At 44.3% G+C, this 23398-nt stretch overlaps 1 protein-coding gene across 2 annotated transcripts in view; it reads left to right on the top strand.

Annotated features, from left to right (window-relative positions):
- MTHFD1L (methylenetetrahydrofolate dehydrogenase (NADP+ dependent) 1 like) overlaps positions 1–23398 on the top strand; it is a 253352-nt gene that overhangs the window by 41570 nt on the left and 188384 nt on the right. For both annotated transcript variants that reach the window (XM_054988191.1, XM_054988183.1), the window contains exons 10-11: positions 920–1017; positions 6729–6902. In XM_054988191.1, coding sequence (XP_054844166.1) covers positions 920–1017; positions 6729–6902 — 272 coding nt within the window. The remainder of the gene's footprint in view (positions 1–919; positions 1018–6728; positions 6903–23398) is intronic.

Consider the following 23398-nt stretch of genomic DNA (forward strand, 5'->3'; position numbering starts at 1 on the left):
TAAAGGGTAGAAGGCTCTACACCCTGTTTGCAAATGCGGCGCAGAGCCTTCTATCCTTTAAGCTCTTCCCCCCCTCCCTCCAGCCACCAGAGAAGGAAGTGGAAGAGGCCCTTCCTACCCCTCAAATGGCTGCCATGGCAGCCATTTGAGGGGCAGGAAGGGTCAGAGGAGCCGGCTCTGCACTTCCCCGCCACCCAGCTGGTCACTGCAGCAGCAGAGGAGGCAGTGTGGAGCCGGCTCAATGCTTCCCCGCTGCTCAGCTGATCTCCCTGCCTGCCAGGTAAGTGGGGCGGGGGTTTCCCCCAGGGGGATGGGGGGGTTTCCCCCAGGGGGATGGGGGTTTTTTGCTCCCCCTCACTTCAGTATGCTCCGAATCTTTATGGAGCATACCGAAGCGAGCTAAATACCAGAATCCTGAAGCATCTTGCTGCTTCGGGATTCTGGTAATTCCGGATTTTTTAGCAGTGCACACCCCTAGTTAAAAATCATCCATTCTTGCTTCAAGAGAGGCACTGATACATTAATGATCTCCCATTCTTCAATACCAACACATGTTCACCTTGATCAGTTCAAAGTTATTTGCTCTTCTGTCATTAATCTGTGCAGTTATATATTGGTGTATATTGGTTATATACAAATAAAATAAATGCATTATTAATTAAGCAGTTCTGAAAATAATTTAGAAACTTTCCTAGATAAATTGGAAGGTAGCACAGACCATGGGATGTTGTAAACCAAAACAGTAAAGCCAGAAGAGGGTTCTTATCTTAGCATTTATATTGAGCCACTATAATAAAAACCCTTCTTTCATACCTTAAAGTGAATGAAAATATCTTGACCATTTTGAATAATAAAATATGAGATTGAAAATGTATTTTGCAACTGAGTTAGCTACATTTTTTTTGTCTCTTCCTAAAAGAATTTGGTAAAACTAAGCGAGAGATGGCTACAGGCCCAGCAGTATAAGAACTGGAAACTCCGTTGCTTGAAACTTCAGCCCCGTTCACCTGTTCCAAGGTGAGAAGCATACAATATGGCTTTTACACAGTTGTTGAATTATTAAACTAAACCTAATTGGAAGTGTGTTATTCTCTTTGAAAAAAATTGTCATTTTTTCCCTGAATAACCAGCTAATGAGGTTGCCCTGTAAAGAGTCTGAAATCCCAGCTTTGCCATAGATTCACAAGATGATTAAGAGTACAATCCAAAGCAGAGTTATACCATCTTAGCCCATTAATGTCAATGTACTTAGAAGGGTACAACTCTGTTTAGGATGGCACTGTAAATCACTATTATTTGAACCTAGTCTTTAATTGGGGCAGGGGGCACATTTGTGAATACAAGTGAGGTGTGGGTGGTTAACCACAACCTCAATAGTTGCAGTAATGATGTTTCATCCAATGACATTGCAGATGTTGTTGTTGTTGTTGTTTATTTATTTATAGTCAACCTTTACACTACTGCAAGCAAATGCAATATAAACAATTGCTAGGACATTCACAGAGCAAAACACAGCATGATCAACAGATAACTGAGAGACATCTGAACAGTAGGAGAAATGGAGAAGTGGGAATAAATGATCCTGAATTCCTTCACAAATTGATCATCTGATAAGAACTCAGGTTTTCAATTAGGGTCATACATGTGGAAACAGAAGGAAGATGTCAAGGCCAGACATCATTCCCTTCAACCTTGAAACTAAATCTCTAAAGCCAGCTTAGTGGATGTGTGTAGTTACTGTATAATTAAGAAAAGGCCCAAGTACTTTCTCAACCTTTCTGCACTCTTGGCATTCTGAACAAGAACTCTTGCTTGGCTTAAATTTATTTAGGTCCTCTTAATGACTTCATTTTTCTATAGTGAGAGGTCATGGGGCTTAATCCAGCATGGATAGTATACCCCTTAACACTTTGACCCTCTGCAATTAAATATTTATTGAGTAAGAATTTCTGGGATTTAAGCCCCCCGAGTAATACATTTCTTTTAGCCCTAATCCCAGATTTTGGAAGAGTTGAGGACAGGATTATGACACTTATATACTGATGCTTAAAAAGCATTTTGCACATAATCAAGAGGCATACGTTCTTCCAAACAGGCAAGATGCAGCAAGGAAAGGGAGCTTGCAGTTCATGATAAACAGAATACAAGTGACTCACTTTGTGCCTCCTGTCCCCCCCCCTTTCTGTCCTTTCAAGTTTTAAAGTACATTTCGTACAGCAACCTTTTTTGTTGCTCAGTGTTTTTACTTGTTACTGCTGACGTTAAAGCGGATAAGAAATAAATGAGATGGAGGGAAAGAGACTAAGAAGAAAAGGCTATTGAACAGGGCAATTGAGAATGAACTTGCCCTGCTTGGAATCTGTGGCTGTAGTCACCCATTGTGGGATGTTTTGCTATTGTTACACAGTAGCAGTCATTCATCTACTCAAGGCCTCGTCTCTAAAGGACAAATTTCCAGGCAGAATAATCATATCGTGCATATGACTGCACACATATTGCAACGGTAAGCATGATGGGAGCAGGAGAATATTCCTGCTATCCTACTGCCCCTCCTGAGGAACTTTGTATAAACAGCTGGAGAAGAAATTCGTATTATTTTCCTGACTTGGGGAAACTTAGTATGGGGTAGTTTGAGAATTCTGCCAGCTAGATTGCCAAGTCTTGTTTTTATAATATATATATTAAAATACTTTTAAAGTACTCAGTCTGACTTTTAAAATCTATTCTCTTGAAAAAAAAAACCATGTAGTTTTAATGTTCAGAAACCTCCAACAGGACATGCATTTCCAGATGGCTACAGGAAAGAGAGACTATTTGGAAGCTCCTACTTATCCAGTAAATGCTTCCCCAGCATGCCAAAACAGAAAACACCACCGCTTAAAAACACAGTGAAATTAACAGTGGGTCAGTGAGGCACAGCACATCATGGCTTAGATTAAATAGATGTAAATATTTTACAAGTGGTAGCAGTTCTGTTTGTTTGGCTGTTGTCACTGCACCACTGTATTTTCATAGATAAATGAAACCTTGGTAGCCAGCTGGAAGACATCATGTATTCTCATTCAATAATATGCAGTTTTATAGTAAAACAGATGGGTAATTCATTGAAAGGGGTGGGAAAGCAACATATGAACTGAACATCTGTTTTAAGCACTCTGTGTTAATTAGAGGCATTTCCAAAGATGGTACAGTAAAATCTGTAGGGCTTCCCTTCAAAAACTCTCTCCGTAATAAAATTCTCAAAGTAGCTTCAAACTTTCTCCTCTCCCCATTTATAACGTTTGCTTATGAGATCCTGCACTTTGCCAAATGACTTCCCTCCTGGATTAGTGGCGGGGCCAGTACTTGCTTAACTTGAGAGAGTCTGCAGCAAAGGTACTCTCAAGCCTTTTGTGTTACCCAAATAACACACAGTCTTTGATTTTCTGATTGGTTTAGTAGCCTCCCTACCGGTCTCCCACCAGGAGGGTGATGAAGTCATCTGCCCCCCTATAAGTGCAGTCACCAGACTATTATTAAACTATGGCTCCCACCCACTCCCTTTGTTTTTATGCTATGATTGGGGAAATTGGAGGGGGCCGCCATCTTATATGCTGTTTTATGTATTTATGTTCTCTGGATTTTAAATCTATTTGTATTTATATATTTTAAATGCTTATTGAGCATTTTATTGTACCCCACCCTGAGCCTGTTCATGGGGAGGGTGGGCTAAAAATATAAATAATAAAATAAATAGGCAGTCTCCTAATCAGTTGAAGGAATTAGTTTTATAGGAGACAAACAAGAGGGGATAACTGGGATTCTCCACCTATGTTTATGGGGATTATTCCCTTAGATAACTCTCAGAATAAAACAGGCAGATGTTCAACCCGAAAGGTTTTTTTTATTAAAAGAGAAATAAAAGGGCAAACGTACAGAAATCACACACAGTACACATACAAGGCTACCTAAGAAAATTGGGGCGGAAAATGGGAGAAAGCAGTTTTGGAGAAGGCGATAGTTACCAGTACTAAAGACAGAGGTCCGCAGAAGGCAGCAGGAAAATGACCAGCATTTCATAAAGAAGAGAAGAGGCCCAAATGGATTTGGGGGCATGTGCATGGATCCAGAACACACACATACTCACTGGTGGCTAGGGAGTCCGGTTATAGGGCAAAATACTCCCCAGGGCAATCTGATGTCTTCACCCCCAAAACAATAACTTGATGGTTGTCTTCAGAGGTGGACAATGGAATTGGGGAAGGCTTAATGCATCTAACCGAGATGAACTATAGGCGAAAAAGGAGCTTGATGACTCTTTGAGTAAGGGCAGGCATTGACGAGATGAGTCAGGAGTTTCCTCATTGTCCTAAGTTATGAATCTCTCTGGTGCGTGGAGGGGGTGTTTAGTCAGCTAGCCGCTCTGGCTCTCTTTTTGAAATATTTTTCCAGGCTCTTTTACCTGGCTGGCATATTTCAGGCTAGGCAGTGTCTTGCACTTATACTATATAAGGAAGGTTTTTTATGATTTTATATCTATAAACTGCCCCTCAGCAGAAGGAGGGGTCTGACTACTAACATTTGCACCCATTTAGGACGTATTCCCATGTTCATGGCACATGATTGTCAGCACACATACAACCATTCTTCTTTATGGTGTCTGTACATCAAGCTAATGGGAACTCCAGCCTGTGCAGAGTCTCATTTGGAACTTTTTAGAGCTAAGCTGAATGAGATGTTGATGCTAACTCAGAGCCAAAACACACGAGAAGAAATACCTAGATTCAGCACGTGTTCTCTTACCTCAAGGTTTGCTGGGATCTGTAGGCCTCCTGGAAGCTTAAAGTTTAGCATTTACAGAGCAGCAGGAAGGGAAATACAGGCGCCTGTATTTCCCTTCCCCTTCCTGCTGCTCTGTAAATGCTAAACTTTAAGCTGCCAAGACACCTACACTTCCCAACAAACCTTGAGGTAAGAGAACAAGTTTAGCATTTACAGAGCAGCAGGAAGGGGAAGGGAAATACAGGCGCCTGTATTTCCCTTCCTGCTGCTCTGTAAATGCTAAACTTTAAGCTTCCAGGACGCCTACAGATCCCGGAAAACCTTGAGGTAAGAGAACACGTGCTGAACCTGGGTATTTCTTCTCGTGTGTTTTGGCTCTCAGTCCACCCTAAGAGCAGGATGCATTCTGAGATGGGGTGAGGCAGCATCTCCCATTGAGTCACAGCAGATACATTATGACAAACTTCATTCTCCGGAGAATTTCTTGAGCTAAGTATTTTCTTGCATTACCTTGAGACTCCTTGCAAATTGAGATTCAAAGAAAAATCCAAGGGATCTCACTTCTGTCCAACATGCCATGTCTACTTCATTAGTGCAGTTTGTTGTAGGTCAGGAGTTCCTTGACATAGACTGGACATACATTTTCTTCTCCCTAGGACAGGAGTTTCTACCGTAGTCTCTGGAGGGTCCAGTGATCAGAGGCTTCCCCATTGACTGTGCTGTCAGCACTTCTGCACCCAGACTGATTATGCGCATGCTGAATACCTTAATGTTGCAGTGAATGGGGAAGCCCTTTGTCATGGACAGAGCTAGAACTATAGGGAAACAGTTGCTGGGGGGGTGGGGTGGATTAAGTACAAGTTGTGTCAAGGAGTCCTCACCTGCTTACACTCAGCCGTTTGCTAATATCCAGATGGCTGACAAGGGGTTAAGGCTGTGCATTTGGTGGTGGCTGAGAAAACAAAGAGGGATTAATGGCCACAGGGAGTGAGAAGCCCCCCCCTTGTAATAGCCACAATTAATGACTACCATTCTGTCCTCTGCCACCTATCACAACCTGCTGTAATCTGCCATAAGGCCTTTTCGTGAGAGGCTTGAGGGGATGTTTAGCCAAAGATCATGCTGAGACAGGCTGGTTGAATGCAATTGCTGTCATTGCGGAGGACTTGAAAAGATTTTACAGGGAAGCCTGAAAACCTTTCTGGTAATTCTTTGAAGCCTTTGTCCACCCACCAGGATTTACATTTACAATACTCCAATACCTTCCTAAGATTAAAAGTTGTATTATGTCTTGTGAGGGAACCAAAGTTGTCCTTTATGTCTTAACTGGTCACAACTGAGATGATTCACTATATACTTGCCACAGTGTTTCCCCTCCGAAAGTCGGCATGTCTATAGTATTCTTTTCTTTCCATTTATTTCCCTTTTTATTTCTGCTACTTCTTGGTGCCAGATAAACAAATTATACCATCTCACGCTGGAGTAGTAGAGCTTGATGTTCACATTATCTGCCCCCAATATAAGTCAGTCTGTGTAAACATCTCTCCCAGGTGCATTTATATGAATCATTTTACTTCCCTTTGTAAATACCAAGCAATAAGAAATCCATGTGTAGTCTGAGCAAATATGAAACCAATGTATGATTTGGGAACTTTTCTAAAATGTAGATTATTATTAAATATATATTCTCTACGTCTTTCTCAGTTTCTTGTTGAATTTATAGAAGAGATGAGCTTAGTTTCTCTTCCCATTGCTACCTACTTTTTTAATATCTTAATGTTCTTCAATATCTTTTTGAATTGGTTTTGGATTTTATTTCAGTTTGAATAATTAAGTTTGGGATGGGAGAAGGGACTACGAAGTGCCTACAGTGACTCCATTGTTTTCACGATTTGCTGCTGTTTGCTTTGCTCTTGACCACCAAAGCTGAGAGAGATCTCCTGGCTCCTGATTGTTTTCTTTTGCAGCGATATTGAGATTTCCCGAGGACAGAGTCCAAAAGCTGTTGATGTCCTTGCCAGGGAGATAGGATTGCTCACAGATGAAATTGAAATCTATGGCCAAACCAAAGCCAAAGTACGTCTGTCCCTGCTGGAAAGGTTAAAGGATCAGCCAGATGGGAACTATGTACTGGTTGCAGGGTAAGGAATATTTAGTTTCATTCCTTTCAGTTGCACTCCCTTATATAACACACATGCAACTTGTATTTTCTTTAATATAATAGATGTGTTTTTTCAGATTTAATTCATAGCACTTTAAAATATTCTCCCTCTATTTCTGAAAATAGTATTATTTTTCTTCCACTTAAAAATAATACAGCTTTATTCCAATTGTGACCATGGAGGTTAATCATGTTTTTATGGATGGTAGATCTAATTAAGCTGTTTAAAATAACTTTCTTAAGCAATGAGATTTTTCTAGTCTTGTTGGGCTCAAAAGTATTTTCCTGCTTGTACAGTACTTTTACTCTATTTTGCTTATAATAAACAATTTAATAGTGTCATAGAATTTACTGAAATTGGTAAATATTTTTATTGAATAGAAAACAGAATTATATAAGGGGTGGGAGTGGGGAGTTTAAAGGTAGGCGTGTCTCCAGTAAGGCTTATCTTGTTCTCTGAAAATATATTCCCATCACACTTTTCAAAAGTTCATGTGCCAGCTAAAAGTTTTCCCCATCTTAGAGAAGAATAGTTCTGTTCCCAAAGCATACCTGTGGTTCTGTCTGAATTTAAAGGTTTTGATTCATTCCCAAGTAAAATCATTTGGGAGCAGAAGATTGACTGTTGCATTGTTGACAAGTATTCGGAGATTAAATAAAAATGCAAATTTGCAGGATCTCTTTGGTCATTTGATTTTTTTTCTGAGAAGTTCAAGACATTTTTTAAAAATCTCAGTCTCTGCTGTTATTCGCAGGAATTTGTAGTCTTTCCTAAGAACATAAGAACATAAGCAAAGCCATGTTGGATCAGGCCAGTGGCCCATCCAGTCCAACATTCTGTCACACACAGTGGCTAGAAATCCAGTGCCATCTAAAGGACTGTCAGTGAGGCCAGGACACCAGAAGCCCTCCCACTGCCTTCCTTCCAGCACCAAGACAACAGAGCACCACCTCCCCACAAAGAGAATACCATCTATCTCCTGTGGCTAATAGCCACTGATGGACCTCTGCTCCATATATTTGTCCAGTCCCCTCTTGAAGCTGGCAATGCTTGTAGCTGCCACCACCTCCTGTGGCAACGAATTCCATGTGTTTATCACCCTTTGTGTAAAGTAGTATTTTCTTCTATCTGTTCTAACCCGACTGCTCAATAATTTCATAGAGTGCCCACGAGTTCTTGTATTGTGAGAAAGGGAGAAAAACACATCTTTCTCTACCTTCTCTAACCCGTGCATTATCTTGTAAACCTCTATCATGTCTCCCCTCAGTCGTCTTTTCTCCAGGCTAAAGAGCCCCAAGCGCCTCAATCTTTCCTCATAGGGAAAGTGTTCCAACCCTTTAATCATTTTAGTTGCCCTTCTCTGTACTTTTTCCAGTGCTATGATATCTTTTTTAAGGTGTGGCGACCAGAACTGTACACAGTACTCCAAATGAGGCCTCACCATCGATTTATACAGAGGCATTATGATACCGGCTGATTTGTTTTCAATCCCTTTCCTAATAACCCCTAGCATGGCATTAGCTTTTTTTATGGCAGTCGCACACTGTGCTGACGTTTTTAGTGAGTTATCTATCATGACTCCAAGATCTCTCTCTTGGTCAGTCTCCGCCAGTTCAGACCCCATCAACTTGTATTTATATTTTGGATTTTTGGTTCCAATGTGCATTACTTTGCACTTGGCTACATTGAACCTCATTTGCCACATGGATGCCCACTCTTCTAGCCTCGACAGATCCCTTTGGAGTGCCTCACAATCCTCTCTGGCTTTCACCACCCTGAACAATTTCGTGTCATCTGCAAATTTAGCCACTTCACTGCTTAATCCCAATTCCAAATCATTAATAAACAAGTTAAAAAGCATTGGACCCAATACCGACCCCTGTGGCACCCCACTGCTCACCACCCTCCACTGTGAGAAGTGCCCGTTTATACTCACTCTCTGTTTCCTATTAATTAGCCAGTTTTCGATCCACAAGAGGACTTGGCCCTTTATCCCATAGCTACTGAGCTTACTTAGGAGCCTTTGATGAGGAACTTTGTCAAAAGCTTTCTGGAAGTCAAGATAAACAATATCTATCGGGTCTCCCTTGTCCACTTGTTTGTTCACTCCCTCAAAGAACTCTAACAGATTGGTGAGACAAGATCTTCCCTTACAGAACCCATGCTGAGTTTTCCTCATCAGCTTTTGGTCATCAATGTGCCCACTAATTTTATTTTTGATAATAGTTTCCACCAACTTACCCGGTATTGACGTCAGGCTGACTGGCCTGTAATTTCCCGGATCTCCCCTGGAACCTTTTTTAAAGATGGGGACAACATTAGCTACCTTCCAGTCCTCAGGAACAGATGCAGAGTTTAATGACAGATTACATATTTTTGTGAGGAGATCTACAAGTTCACACTTGAGTTCTTTCAGAACTCTTGGATGTATGCCATCTGGGCCCGGTGATTTATCAGTTTTTAAATTATCTAGCAGTCGCATAATCTCCTCTCTCGTCACCTCAATGTGACTCAGGTCTTTCAAAACCCCTCCCAAAGTCAGTGCTTCCGGAGTGGGCATGCACTTCTTATCTTCCACAGTGAAGACAGAAGCAAAGAACGCATTCAGCTTCTCGGCCATTTCCCTATCACCCTTTAGTAATCCTTTTACGCCTTGGTCATCCAAGGGCCCCACTGCCTCCCTAGCTGGTTTCCTACTTCTAATATATTTAAAGAATTGTTTATTGTTTTTCTTTATGTTCTTTGCAATATGCTCCTCATATTCCCTTTTTGCCTGTCTGATCACAGACTTGCACTTTTTTTGCCACAGCTTATGCTCCTTTTTATCAACCTCACTCCGACTAGTTTTCCACTGCCTAAAAGAATCCTTTTTACCTTTTACAGCTTCTATTACATTGCTTGTTAACCATGCTGGCCTTTTCCTAAACCTATTTGTGCCTTTCCTAACCAGCGGTATATATTTAATTTGAGCTTCCAGGATTGTAGTTTTAAATAGTCTCCAAGATTCCCCAAGTGTTTTGACCTTTTTTACTTTCCCTTTCAGTTTCTTCTTCACGTACCCCCTCATCTCAGAAAAGTTACCCCTTTTGAAGTTAAACATGGCTGTGTTGGTCTTATTTGGCAATTTCCTATTTATACATATGTTGTACTCAATAACATTATGGTCACTGTTCCCAAGTGGTGCAATCACATTTACATCTCTCACCAGGTCTTCAGCATTACTGAGGACCAAATCCAGGATCACCTCTCCCCTAGTAGGTTCTGTAACCATCTGTTCCATAGCACAGTCATTGAGACAGTCTAGAAACTCACTTTCTCTCCCCCGATTCGAACACCCATTGGCCCAGTCAATGTGTGGGTAGTTAAAATCACCCATTACAACACAGTTTTTTTGTTTAGCAGTCATCTTTAATCCTGTCATCATTTTATAATCCTCCTCTATTTTCTGATCTGGAGGGCGATAACAAACTCCCACAGTTAAGTTTCCATTTGGGCCCGTAATTTCAACCCATAGCATTTCCAGAAGCGAATCTAATTCAGTTACCTTCTCAATCTTACTGGAATGTATACCTTCTCTGACATATAGAGCCACCCCACCACCAACCCTTCCTTCCCTATCCTTCCGATATAATTTATATCCAGGAATCACCGTGTCCCACTGATTTTCCTCATCCCACCAAGTTTCTGATATGCCCACAATGTCTATGGATTCGCCCAACACTAAACATTCCAGCTCCCCAATTTTACCTCGGACACTTCTAGCATTTGTATATAAACACCTGTAACTTCCCCGGCACACTTTGCCTCGAGACGTAGTTAGGTCATCTGCACTGTTTGTCTCCATCTCAGTTGACAACTCTAATCTATCTCCCTGTAGAAGTGTTATACCTAGCCCTTCATCTCTCTGAGATGAACCATCCTGAACCAGAGACACTTTATCTCTTGTCGGCTTTCCCCTAGCATTTAGTTTAAAAACTGCTCTGCCACCTTTTTGATTTTAAGTGCCAGCAGCCGGGTTCCTTCTCGGGACAAGTGGAGACCGTCTCTCTTGTACAGCTCCCGCTTGTCCCAAAAAGAATCCCAGTGCCTAACAAACTTGAACCCTTCCTCCCTACACCATCGTCTCATCCACGCATTGAGACTCCTGATCTGCGTTTGTCTCTCTGGCCCTGCGCGTGGAACAGGTAGCACTTCTGAGAAGGCTACCTTGGAGGTCCTGGCCTTGAGTCTCCTGCCTAACAGCCTGAATTTTTGTTCCAAGACCTCACGACTGCATTTCCCAACATCGTTGGTTCCAACATGGACCACGACCGCTGACTCTTCCCCAGCACTATCTACCAGCCTATCTATAACACGCGTAATGTCCGCTACCTTCGCACCAGGCAGGCAAGTCACCATACGGTCAGAACGCGGTTGTGCCACCCAGCTATCTACTTGTCTAAGGATCGAATCACCAACTACCAAGAGCCTCCCTCCCGCCCCACCCAGGGATGGTTCCTTGATGCGAAAGGAAACCTGCTCACCAACTGAAGAAGAGGTCCCTTCTAAGGGCATGTTCCCCTTATCCTCAGTACGGTGCCCTGATTCCACAAGATCCTCATTCTCCTTGACAACAAGAACGCTGCCATTTTTAGAGTGGGACACATCTATCCTGTCCCTGAGAATCTTGTCCTCGTGCCTATCTAACTGTCTCCGCTTCTCCAGGTCAGCCACCTTGGCCTCAAGGGTACGTACTCGTTCCCTGAGAACCAGGAGCTCCTTGCAGCGAGCACACATCCAGGACTTCTGACCAGAAGGCAGATAGTCATACATGTGACACTCAGTGCAATACACTGGAAAGCCCCCAACCCCCTGCTGGCATTCTGACTTCATTATTCTGTTTTAGGAATAACACACTAAGAGGAAAGAAAACGGCTATGATCCCCCGGCTAAGAGCCACAGGCCAAGAGCCCTTTAGCTCTCGCCCTTCGGCTCGCGCCAAAGGCTCGCGCCCCTGCCCTGCCCAGCCCTAACATGCCATTAACCCACAACATGTTTTATTATTCTTGCTCTCCATTTATGCTTTGTCCTGAGCACAGCTTTCTGTTCTCTCTCAGATCAAGCTGGCTGTTAAGACTGACCTTCTTGAATGTAGAAAGAAGTTTACAGCTGAATAGGTCCAAAAGTAAAATCTAAGAAAGCCAAGAACACAAGCACAAACCTAATGACACATAACAGTGTGCCTCTTCTAGGACTTAATTACATGCAACCAAACCCAGACAGCTCCTTTCCCCAGCAATATCCACTCTGGAAGGAGCAACAGCAGACAGAAAATAGAATGGGATGCTGATCCTTTCTCTGCCTCTTTGCTCCAGATCCCTGCTATGCTTTTTCAAACACATGTTTGTGGTGGCAGTTGGAACCTTGCTGATCTAGACGTTGTGAGGAATTGTTGATGCAGAGAAACACTGGAAAGAGACCGAGTTAAGAAGTCCACCCACCTCATCACTTCTGTGCTTCAAGTGGATCCCTCCCAAAGTGGCTTATTTTGCATGGGGATGAGGCCTTAGAGTAATCATAAAATCAAAGACCCTAAGTAATTAAGGCTAAGTAAAATCAAAGGCCCTAAGTAATTGATAAGGCTTTTGTAACTATGCATCAACCTAGGGTTTATTCGAAGTCCAAGAAACCTGGAGATTAGCTAGAGATGCTGCACAGCTGTGTTCTCTGGCTTAGTGTTGCATGCCAGATGTGTCTTGTAAGCCTTCCTATATTTTACTCCATGGATATCCCTGTTGTGCTCTGAATTTTGTATGTTCTTCTGCTTCCGTATTTCTCTGTATGCTCATCCCCTGGTTTGGTGGTGGATACCCACCTACCATATGCATAATACCAGTAGCGATGGGGAAACTGGCAATGAGACTTTGTATGTCCTGCTTAATTTTATCTTGTTTATCCAAAAAGTAAAGCTGAGAAGTTTAGATATAGAGAAGTTCAGATATAGCATCTACAGTTACAGGGCACTGCTAAGCAGAGTTACACTCTTTGACAGCCATTGAAATCAATGAATTTAAGGGTGCCCTCTTAAACACGTAAGTTGCATTGACTGCAGTGGCACAGAATTTAAGCACACACTTAACTAAGCGGTACAAGCCATGGGGTCATTCCCAGACCTCCGCCTTGACCTGCCTGGGTGAGCCCCAAAGCCCCGGGTGTAGGCCATCCCTAGAATGGCTGCAACCCAGCCAGCCAGGCAATGGATCCCCCCATCAAACACCTAACGACCCAGCCATATAGCATGAGGGAAGGCCTTGTCCCTGGGGATTCCCACAGGTGCCTGCCTGTGCTATGGTAGCCACCTCAAGCATACCGCTCTGATGGCAGACCCTGTTCCTTACCCATGGGGAAGCGCCACTGGGTGCTCACCAAAACTATCCTGCCATCGCAAGGATCAAGCCTCTGCTTAGACCCTCATGCCCCACATATGGCTTAAAGCCAACCGAAGCCCTTGCCTCAGGGTTTGCCCTCTGTCGACAGGTGTACACCATCGCCTCTGTAGAGGTGGGCAAATTTGGCCCTAATTCTAGGGTGTGGCAAATAAATGCCCAAGCCATTCCCCAAGGACTTTTTAATGGCATGATTAGCCTTACGACTGGCCCCCTCAATTGCCCTAGGATCAAAGGCCTCCCGCCAAACCCGTCGTTGTAGCGACTCTGACCAAAATATAAGCATACCCGGCCATCGGCTGCTTATAAACTGTAGGTCTTCAGCTACTTGCATTGACAGGGCCTTACCCTGCATTAGCCCCAGGTCATTACCACCAAGGTGAATGACCACAATATGTGGGGGAGGACCCTTCCTTCCCTGAAACAAGAGCGGCAGCAGGCCCGGCCATCTCAGGCCATGCCATCCCTGCCACTCGGCAGTGGCCACAGCACTCAAACCCAGCTGGGATCCAATCGGCATTCTCCTAGCTTGGTAGGCTGCTCAGAACACCACGCTGTGGCCACAAATCAGAATCCTTTCCCTCCCTTGGCCCAACATGGCACCTGAGAGAAGAGCAATTAGTATGGCCTTTTAAAACTGAGGCAGGGGGCGGATATAGGTCCGAAAAGCCCCCGACCGCCACCTGCCCACTCGCTGTATCGCCCGGTGAGGGTACCCCATAGCTGGGTGCTGAATTTGACCCCGACAAACCAATTTTCTTAAGTGCCCTCTCTGTCACAGCCCCAAACTGATGCCTAGTTAATGGGGTTTATCTTCGTGGCGGAATAAGACACCCTGGTCTTCCCCCCGAAGAGTGACATACTCCCTAAGGGCCTTAACAGGGCACAACTCCTGCTCCATGCAGGAGCCCAAAAGAAAAGTACTCCCACGCTGCCGCTGATCCGTCTTGGACCGTCAAATACAAAGGGAGACTTTATCCCCAACAAATTTTAATATCTTGGGCTGACAAGGCCTGGCCAGAAGCGTCCTTACGAGACGAGGACACCAGCTCGCTGACCCGCAAGGCCCCAAAGAATGAAGTCAAGGAAGCAGCATGAAAGAGCTTCCTTTCAAACACCAAGGAGCACACCTCCTCCTATGTGGCCCCCAACCCCTTCAATACAGATGGGGAGATGGGCTGCCTGGGGTCCTAACTTCCCTAGCCCAGCCTTCTAACATCTTTCTAATCCTGAAAACATCCATGAATTCAGGTAAGCTGTGCGCCTTGCTTGCAAAGGCTAAAGCAGGCAGCTGTCCCCTAATGGACTTTACAGAAAGACCCCTCCCACGCTGCACCACACAAAAGTGCATCAGGTGTTCAGGCAGGATGGGCCACAACTGCTGGAGCCCGGCCATTGCCCAAAACTCATAGAGCTGCCCTACCGCACGGTCATAGGCTCTGCCGTGGTTTATGTTAATGGTCATGTTAATAAACGGCCCTTTAATTCCAAGCCTGTGTCTCTTCATTCCAGCTGGGGCTGCAAACTTATTTATCCCTACTGTGCTGAAAAATAGAGTTATTACTACTGAATTTTTAGTTTGGAAGTATCCGATGGCACAATGCCTCATCTTTGCTTACTGTCTGTGGGAAAACACAAGGAACATTATAGGTGGCTAAACATAGCCTAACTCAAACAGGACACAGTATCCTATTCCAGGACACTAAAATACTGGACAACACTTCCAACTACTTCATCAGATTGCACAGGGAAGCCATTGAAATTCATAAGTATAAGCATAAGCACAATTTCAACAGGAAAGAAGAGACCTTAAGAATGAATAGAGCATGGTTTGCAGTCCTGAAAAACACCAGGCTAACAAAATACTCTATACCCAACAATAGTCCTGCAGAGAAGATTAGAATATCAAGCACCAATCCATATGCAAAAGAACCTCCTCAGGATACAGTGAAGCCTCCCTCCATTAGCATTCCACACCCTGGGAAACTCTTACAGGATGACTCAGCCCAACCCTACCTTCCTGAGTAGATATAAATTACCTGCCAACTTCTTTTCCACACTGTGACACTGAGAGATCTCTGTTTTTTGGTGCTACACCTCTGAAGATGCCAGCCACAGCTGCTGGCGAAACGTCAGAAACTACAATGCCAAGACCACGGCTATACAGCCCGGAAAATCCACACCAACCAACATTATAGGTTGATCAATGGCCTACAGAAACAATGAACATACAATAGATTTAGAGCAATGGTCACAAATGTGGAAAAGTAATTTAAAGATGACAAAATCGGCCTCACTGAAGGAAAATGTATATAAAATATTTTATAGGTGGCACCTAACCCCAATTAGGTTAGCTAAATCTCGCTTAAATATGTCAAACAATTGTTGGAAGTGTGAGAAGATACCGGGATCTTATTATCATATGTGGTGGACATGCAAAAAAGCAGTGGAGTTCTGGAAGATAGTACATACAATGTTACAACAGATACTCATGACTCCACTACCTTTGAAACCAGAACTTTTTTTATTAAACCACATATCGGTCCCAGTCAATAAAGAGCAAAAGCATTTGATGTTGAATATAATTACAACAGCTAGGATTGCATATGCAAGTCTTTGGAAAATGACAACTATCCCAACACAAGAAAACCTGGTCGAAAAAATACTTGAGACGGCTGAAATGGACAAATTGTCGAGTTTATTGAAAGAATTGGATATTACAACCTATAATGACATTTGGGAGCCTTTTTACAAATGGATACAAGATAAGTTTGGAGAAGTTTAATTTTCAAATAAGATGTAGTCCTTTATGGACATAATAGAAGATAAATGGAAAAATTTGCAAATAGAGAGCTGATTAGCAGAATACTAAGACATGTATTAGAGTGAATGGTGCAATATAATAGATATGTAATTTTTTTCCTTGTTCTTCTCTTTCTGTCCCCCCTCCTTTTACTTTCTATTCCCTATTTTTTTTTCTCTCTCTCTATATATATAAAAGAACTTGCCCTCAAATGAAAACCCGAGGAGCTCAAAGTCTTCTGGGTGAACAGGGAGCAGGCGAAAGGCAGACTTAATATTGCATTTCGCCATCTCAGCTCCCACCCCACACCGGTGTAAAACCTTGACCGCTTGGTCAAAGGAAGTGTAGTGCACTGTACAGAGTTCATTGGGAATGCCGTCATTCACCGATCCCCCTTTGGGAAAAGATAAGTGGTAGATAAGGCAATATTCACCAGGCGCCTTTTTTGCCACCACACCCAAAGGGGAAACCCTCAAGGAAGGGATAGGAGGGGCAGCAAATGGCCCCAAGACCCTGCCCTCAGCACATTCCTTAGAAATTTTTTGCCAGACCACCTTTTCCATGCCAGCCACTGATCTAAGGTTGGCTGCCATGAAAGGTGTCTGGGGGCCCTGAAAAGGGATCCTAAACCCTAACTTATAACCATGAAGTAAATAGTAAGCGTCATGGCACCGAGAGTAACCTTGAAGCAACCGTTCAAATACCCTCAGCTTTACTGGAATGGGCCCCTTTACCAGTCCCTTGTTAGCTGCCCCCCCCAAAGCGTTTTCCACCCTGCTTTGCTTTGGGGCAAGCTGCATATGGGTGGGTTCCAGCGCATGCGGGACACTCATGCCTCTACTTGCATGCTTTTCTGTTGCAAACCCCATTGGACATGAAGTCCCAACAGAACAGCCGTAATTGAACCTGCTGCCCCACAGAGGTATGGGAACCTGACCCCTGTGATGGCCAGAATATCAAATGGCCACTATCTGTTCTGTTACCCAGATTAGATTTTGCAGGGGCCATTACCTGCACCCATAGTTGCATGAGAATTTGATCCCAAAGAAGGCTGGGATTCAAGGCTGCACGCATACAGAATTCCTCGTCATACCTCAGCCAAGCTGCCCCCTCAAAATCAGTATATCCCCTGTAGATGATATTCATGTACTGGAACAAAGTACCTCCACGGCTGTGCCCTAGCCAATATACCCACATAAACAAGGAACCCAGGCAACCAATGTGACCAGGTCCTATCAATCTGCCGACGTCGGATCTTCTCCTTGTCCCTATCATCCAAATAATCTTTATCCTTCTTCTCCTGAAGAGAAGGGTAAAGACATCCACATACTCCCCTTTTATAATCTTGTCTCAGGTGGCCTGTGTCAAATGGTCGCCTAAAGGCAATGCCGTGTCTCCTAGGGGCAACACCCTATACAGAACCATGCCATACACAGGGGACCTGTGAGGGCCAGGACCCAGCTGAGGGCCGTAACCATAAGGCCACCCAACAGTGGAAAGAAGGTAGGCTTGGCTATCCCCACTGGTGGCACCCCCCATAGCAGGTAAAACTTGCGCCTGCTGCTGGCTCAATGACCCACTGGCATAACCAGGCAAAACCGGCAAGCCCACTGAAGGCCAACCCTGCATGGGAGATGTATATGAAGACGAAGAAGTTGCAACCCCCGTGGCAGCAGGTTGTCCCCAAGGACCCCAAGGCCAGTTGCCCGCCAGCTGAGGCAGAGATGACTTACCCTCGGATACTGGCAGTTCCACTGCAATGGCAACTTGCCCGCTATCCGCTGGCCACTCCTGCTTGACCTCCACCACACTCTCGATGTCAAGGGTTCCTGGCAACCACCTCCATCCCCCATTACCTCTCTTCATAACCCCTCAAGAGCAGAAAGACGAGATACAAAATCTTTGTAAAACTCAGCTCTAGAGATTTTTTTTAGGAGCTCGGCATGGCTGAGCAGGTGCTGCAACTGGTGCAGGTGCTACAACTGGTGCAGCACCACTCCTAGTCCTCTTGAGTGCTGTAATACTCTCTAAAAGCTCCTGCCTGCTTGGACCACTATTGTCCTCATCCGAAGAGGAACGGGCAGGTGGAGGCTTTTTAGGCACAGGTCTTTTAACCAGCTGCTTACCTTTGGATGGGCCACTCCTTTTGAAAGCATTGTGTAACTTGGCGACTGTATAGCCACCAATTATGTATCCCAAAAGGGGGCAGGTTCACAGCCAAGCCACTTAACCAGAATGTACGGGCACCTCCCCTGCAGTACTAGCCATCCACTAGATGGTGCCACAAGAGCCCTGAAGAAGCCCACAGAAAATGGCTGCCACCTGAAAAACAGCCCCAAAATGGCAACCAGGTGGGAGCCCAGGCGGACACAGAATAGGCCTGGCTACAGATAATGACTCCCGTATAATTACTGCAGATTAATAGCCAAGGATAATGGCAATCAAAGGCACCCCCTCCTCCTCAAATATCCCTTCCCAGAAGGAGATGGGCTCAAGTGACAAGGGGAGATAGGCCTCAGGTGGGGAATGAGAGGGAGGAAGAACAACGGCCGCTATACAAGCAGGGGCCCATTGCCCCCCCCCGGCAATGGCACGCAAGTCCAGTGTGCTAATAGCACTGGCTGCCGAGACCCCACTGCACACAGTGGCCCTTAACACAGGGGCTCAGTGCCACAACCACTGCCGCTAAGAAACCAGCGACTGGGCAGTAGACAAGCCCCCTTTAAAAAGGCACTGCCTGCGCCACCGCCGCCGAAATGGCGCCGCAGCTGCCGCCTCCGAAATGCTGCCCTGGAAGCTCCTCAAGTCAAAAATGCCGCCGGAGCAAAGCTCTCAGTCGGCCCGGCCCAGGCTGCTCCCTGCTGCTTGCCACTCGGATGGAAAGGAGAGAAGAAAAATCGCTCCTGCTTCCACCGAGCGAGCGAAGCAACTGAAGACCGGGGAAAGTGGAGCCGCCTGCAAACAGCACTTGGCTCCCCACCCCCAGCCAAAGCCCCGGATGCCTGGGAAGGGAGCCTATCTCTCCCTCTGGGCGGGGCTGCAAAGAGAAGGCTCCCCACGTGACAGCTACGCTGCCACCGAGTGAGCTGACTTCTTGAAAACTTTCAAATTCTGATTTTTCTTGAAAATTCACTGTGAAAATTACTTATGTAATTTGATTGAGATTTTGTAGTGGTATCTGGTATCAGCATATGGGATTTGACTGCTAACAAGAGCGCATTGAGAGCTTGAGGGTGCTCATGGATCCATGTGGATGCATTTGTGTGTGAAAATCATTTAAAATGGCACCAGGGAGGTATTTCCCCACTGGTAGGACTAGCAGGTAGGACTACCAACCTCAAGGTGTGGCCCAGACTTCTCTGGAATTATAATTGATCTCCATACTAGTCATGAGTTCCCTTGGAGGAAATGGCATCTTTCAAGGGTGGACTTCATGGCACCGCATCCCAACTGAGCTCTCCCCTGGCACTTCCCCAGATCTCCAGGAACTTCCCAAGCTGGAGCTGGTGACCCTACTGGGAGGCCAACAATGAAAAGGCACTAAATCTCATGACTACTCTCCTCACTTCTGAAGGGTAGGTCTGAGATGATGGTTGCCATTTCCAGGCAAGAAATAAACACTTTTCTAGATTATACTCTCCACTTATTTATAGGATGGTGATTTTGAGCAGCAACTATAACATAATTTCTGTTTCGGTCCTTGATGATTAGCTCACAGGCTGAATCCATGATATCCCCAAGGCCTATGGTTCAGTTCTTATCCAGGCCTAAATCCTGATGCCATTGAGATGCCTCATCTTTCTTAGTACCAGATGAATCAGGGAAGAATGTTGTTAATCTTCTTGGTTATCTTGGTTGAAAGCTTTATTCCTGTGAGAACTTGTGTCCTAAGCTTTGAGAGATGTCCCACGGAGGTGACAGAGCATATTGCTTCATAGCAACTTCATGACAAAGTATCAGATTGTCTTTAAGAAGACAATAATGTCTCCAACAAATATTTCAGACTATATTTCTAAATAAGAGTGAATGCAACATACAGAGTAACAGCTGGACCTTTTTGCATAGTTTCTGTAGCTGAGGGAAAGATGTTTCTAATTAGAGGTGGATTTCTAACTTATGTCTTCAGGAGGTCATGCTATAGGAGTTGCCCCTTTTGGCTAGCATATGCATGAATGCTTGTATATCCCTGGGAATGAAAATGTAATCCTTAATGTCACATACCTTAAATAAACTACTTATTTCATTGCAAGTACTAAAGTATCACAGATTTAAACAGTTAAGTGGAGCTGTTTTGGCAAGCATTCACTTTAGAAATTGAGTGGGAGTGATGTGAATGAAAATGTAATCTTGTTTTGTTTTGTTAAGCTCCATTTTTCTCTAGCTGATAAAAGAGATGCCCCAAATGAATGCTTTTGAAACATTTCTGGGGAGATGCTTAATTATTAATAATGTTTTAATTTTCATATGGTGTGAGTGTTTTTCCCTGCATGACCAGTGTGGTATAGTGGCTAAAGTATTGAACTAGGATCTGGGAGACCCAGATTCTAATTCCCACTCTTCTACAGAAACTTGCTGGGTGACCATAGGACAGTCACACATTCTCAGCCTAACCGAACGAGAGATGTTGCTATGGAGAGTGGTTAGCCTAGTGCTGTGGAAAGTTATAGGGTTGTTATTCTCCATTTCACTCTGAGAATTTTGTCTAGGTAGGCAGGCATACTGTCTATTTACTTAGCTTATAATAAAATAATAAACACCAAAATACATTAAAGCCATTAAAAACAACTAATGTATCGACCATTGTGGCTACTCCGTATGCAGACAATAAAAAAAACACGAGGTGACCTTCCACCCCACAATGGGAGAAATAAAGCCTGTCCATGTGTATCATATTACCATGGGATCCTGGCAAGGCAAAACACAAGCACAGGCTTATAATAAAATAATAAACACCAAAATACATTAAAAGCCATTAAAAACAACTAATGTATCGAAGATTCGTTTTCGTTTTCGCAGCCATGTCAGACGCTCCTCTCGGCAGGTCCGAGAAGAAGCGGCCGAGCACCCTGACCGGGCGGCTGATCTGCAAAGGTTAGCCCCCAGGGCTCCCAGGGAGGGAGTCTGGGTCCGGGACGCGACGGGAAGAGCCCTCTGGCAGATCGAGGCAGGGGGTAAATTGCCCGTTTGTCCCTATGGAGGCCGGCAGACGTGCACGGCACCTTGTGTGCTGCCGGGCTATGGAAAACGGCAAAGAACAGGATTAGGCGGAAGCCTGTAAGTAAGCGAATCCCTTCTGTTACTACAAGCACATGTGAAGGAGTGGTGGGATCTGAAGCTTAGAAGATTCCGATTTTTCCCCCCTCGCAGAGTCTCGGAAGATTGGCGGTCCCCCCCCCCCATAAAATGGCATCACAAAAACAGAGTCCTGCTTTGGGCAAGTCAGTTTCGGCTGCCCTGCAGGGAAGAGGCGAGTCGCTTGAGGAACTGGTGAAAAGATCGGTTACTGAGGCCATAAAACCCTTTGTTGACAAGCTGAATGAAACAGATCAAAGGGTGGGCTTAATTGAGAGCGATGTGAAAGCCATCAAGGAAGTAGTGGGGGGGGCAGAGAAGTCTGCTCGGGAAAATGCGTCACTTACGAGAGCAACGAACAAGGAGCTAAAGTTGGTGGAAAATCAGCTGATTGGGCTGCAAGTGGAACGAACACAGACCATTTTGCGTCTCCAGAATGTTAAAGAGGAGGAAAACGAGGATTTGTGGGATCTTGCCTCGGAACTTTTAGCGTCACCCACGAGAGCAACTAAAGAAGAAGTAAGAAGCGCCATTTTGGGAGTCCGTCGGGCATCTTCAAAATATGCAATGAAGCGGCAGCTGCCTCGCGAAATCGTTATTGAGTTCTCATCCAGGAGGGTCCGGGACAATATCCTATATAACTCATATAATGCGGAGTTGGACTTTCTGGGAAATAAAGTCAAGATACTGAAGGACGTTCCATTTTTAGTTCGGAAGAGAAGATTTAAATATAAAAAGCTGGCCGCTCTTTTGAGGGAACGTGACATAAAGTACAAATGGCTATTTCCGGAAGGAATCGGGTTTAGTTACAAAGATCAAGCTTACAAGATTAATTCGGAAGATCAGCTAAGGGATTTTGTGGACAAAAATCCAGAATTTGGGCCAGACATCAAGCAAAAAGAAGATTCGAAGCCTGAAGGGAGGGGGGAGGAAACGAGCGCTGCGGCTGTAGCTGCTCAGAGAGAACTGCGTCCGAGGCCCAGAGGGGGGAAAAAGATTTAATTTGAATTGTAATTTGTATTTTGTAAGATCAACCATTCCATCATTACTTTATTAAGCTATTTTTTTAATTATGGCAGTATGAAGGGAAAGCATTGAAATGTAGTGTTTAGTGTTTGTAAGTTGCCTTCCCCTTTTTTCCACCCCCCTTTCCCCCCTTCTTATTCTCCCTTCTTTCCCTTCCCTTGTACTATTGTAGTTTTTTGTAGTTTATTGTTTTTAGATGTTAAAAAGAATAAATATATATATATATATATATATATATATATATATATATATATATATATATATATATATATATATATATATATATATATAAACAACTAATGTATCGACCATTGTGGCTACTCCGTATGCAGACAATAAAAAAAACACGAGGTGACCTTCCACCCCACAATGGGAGAAGTAAAGCCTGTCCATGTGTATCATATTACCATGGGATCCTGGCAAGGCAAAACACAAGCACAGGTTTTTTCCCCCCTAGAAGCCATTAGGCTTGCTTTCTTCAGCACCTCACTGCACCACAAGGATAATGGTGCAGTAAAAAGACTCAATTCACACATACCCTTTCTTATCACCCTCTCCCTTTCCCTCAGATTTTATTTTTGTAGTTATTTTTATCCCACTTTTCATCCAAGGAGCTGAGAGGACTTGACTGGCCCAGGGACACCCATTGAGTTTCAAGGCACAGTGGGGATTTGAACCTTGGGTCTCCCTGATCCTAGTCCTACTTCTTATCACTGTGATGTAGATTGTTCTGGTACCTCAGCTAATGGGAGTTGAGATTCCCTAGCCCCCTTCCTACAATGTTTTTCCTTCAAAGGAAAAGGACATAGGCATTTTACATAGTGCTGAACCTTGGAGGGGTTTGCAGAGGAGAAAGACTGACTCCTTCCCCTGGCATCTTAGTTTAGTGTCTGTAGTGTGTGAGAGATTCCACTGTTCTTTGCTTAGAG

The sequence above is a fragment of the Eublepharis macularius genome, chromosome 1 (genome assembly GCF_028583425.1).
Source record: "Eublepharis macularius isolate TG4126 chromosome 1, MPM_Emac_v1.0, whole genome shotgun sequence".
NCBI classification, from domain to species: domain Eukaryota; kingdom Metazoa; phylum Chordata; class Lepidosauria; order Squamata; family Eublepharidae; genus Eublepharis; species Eublepharis macularius.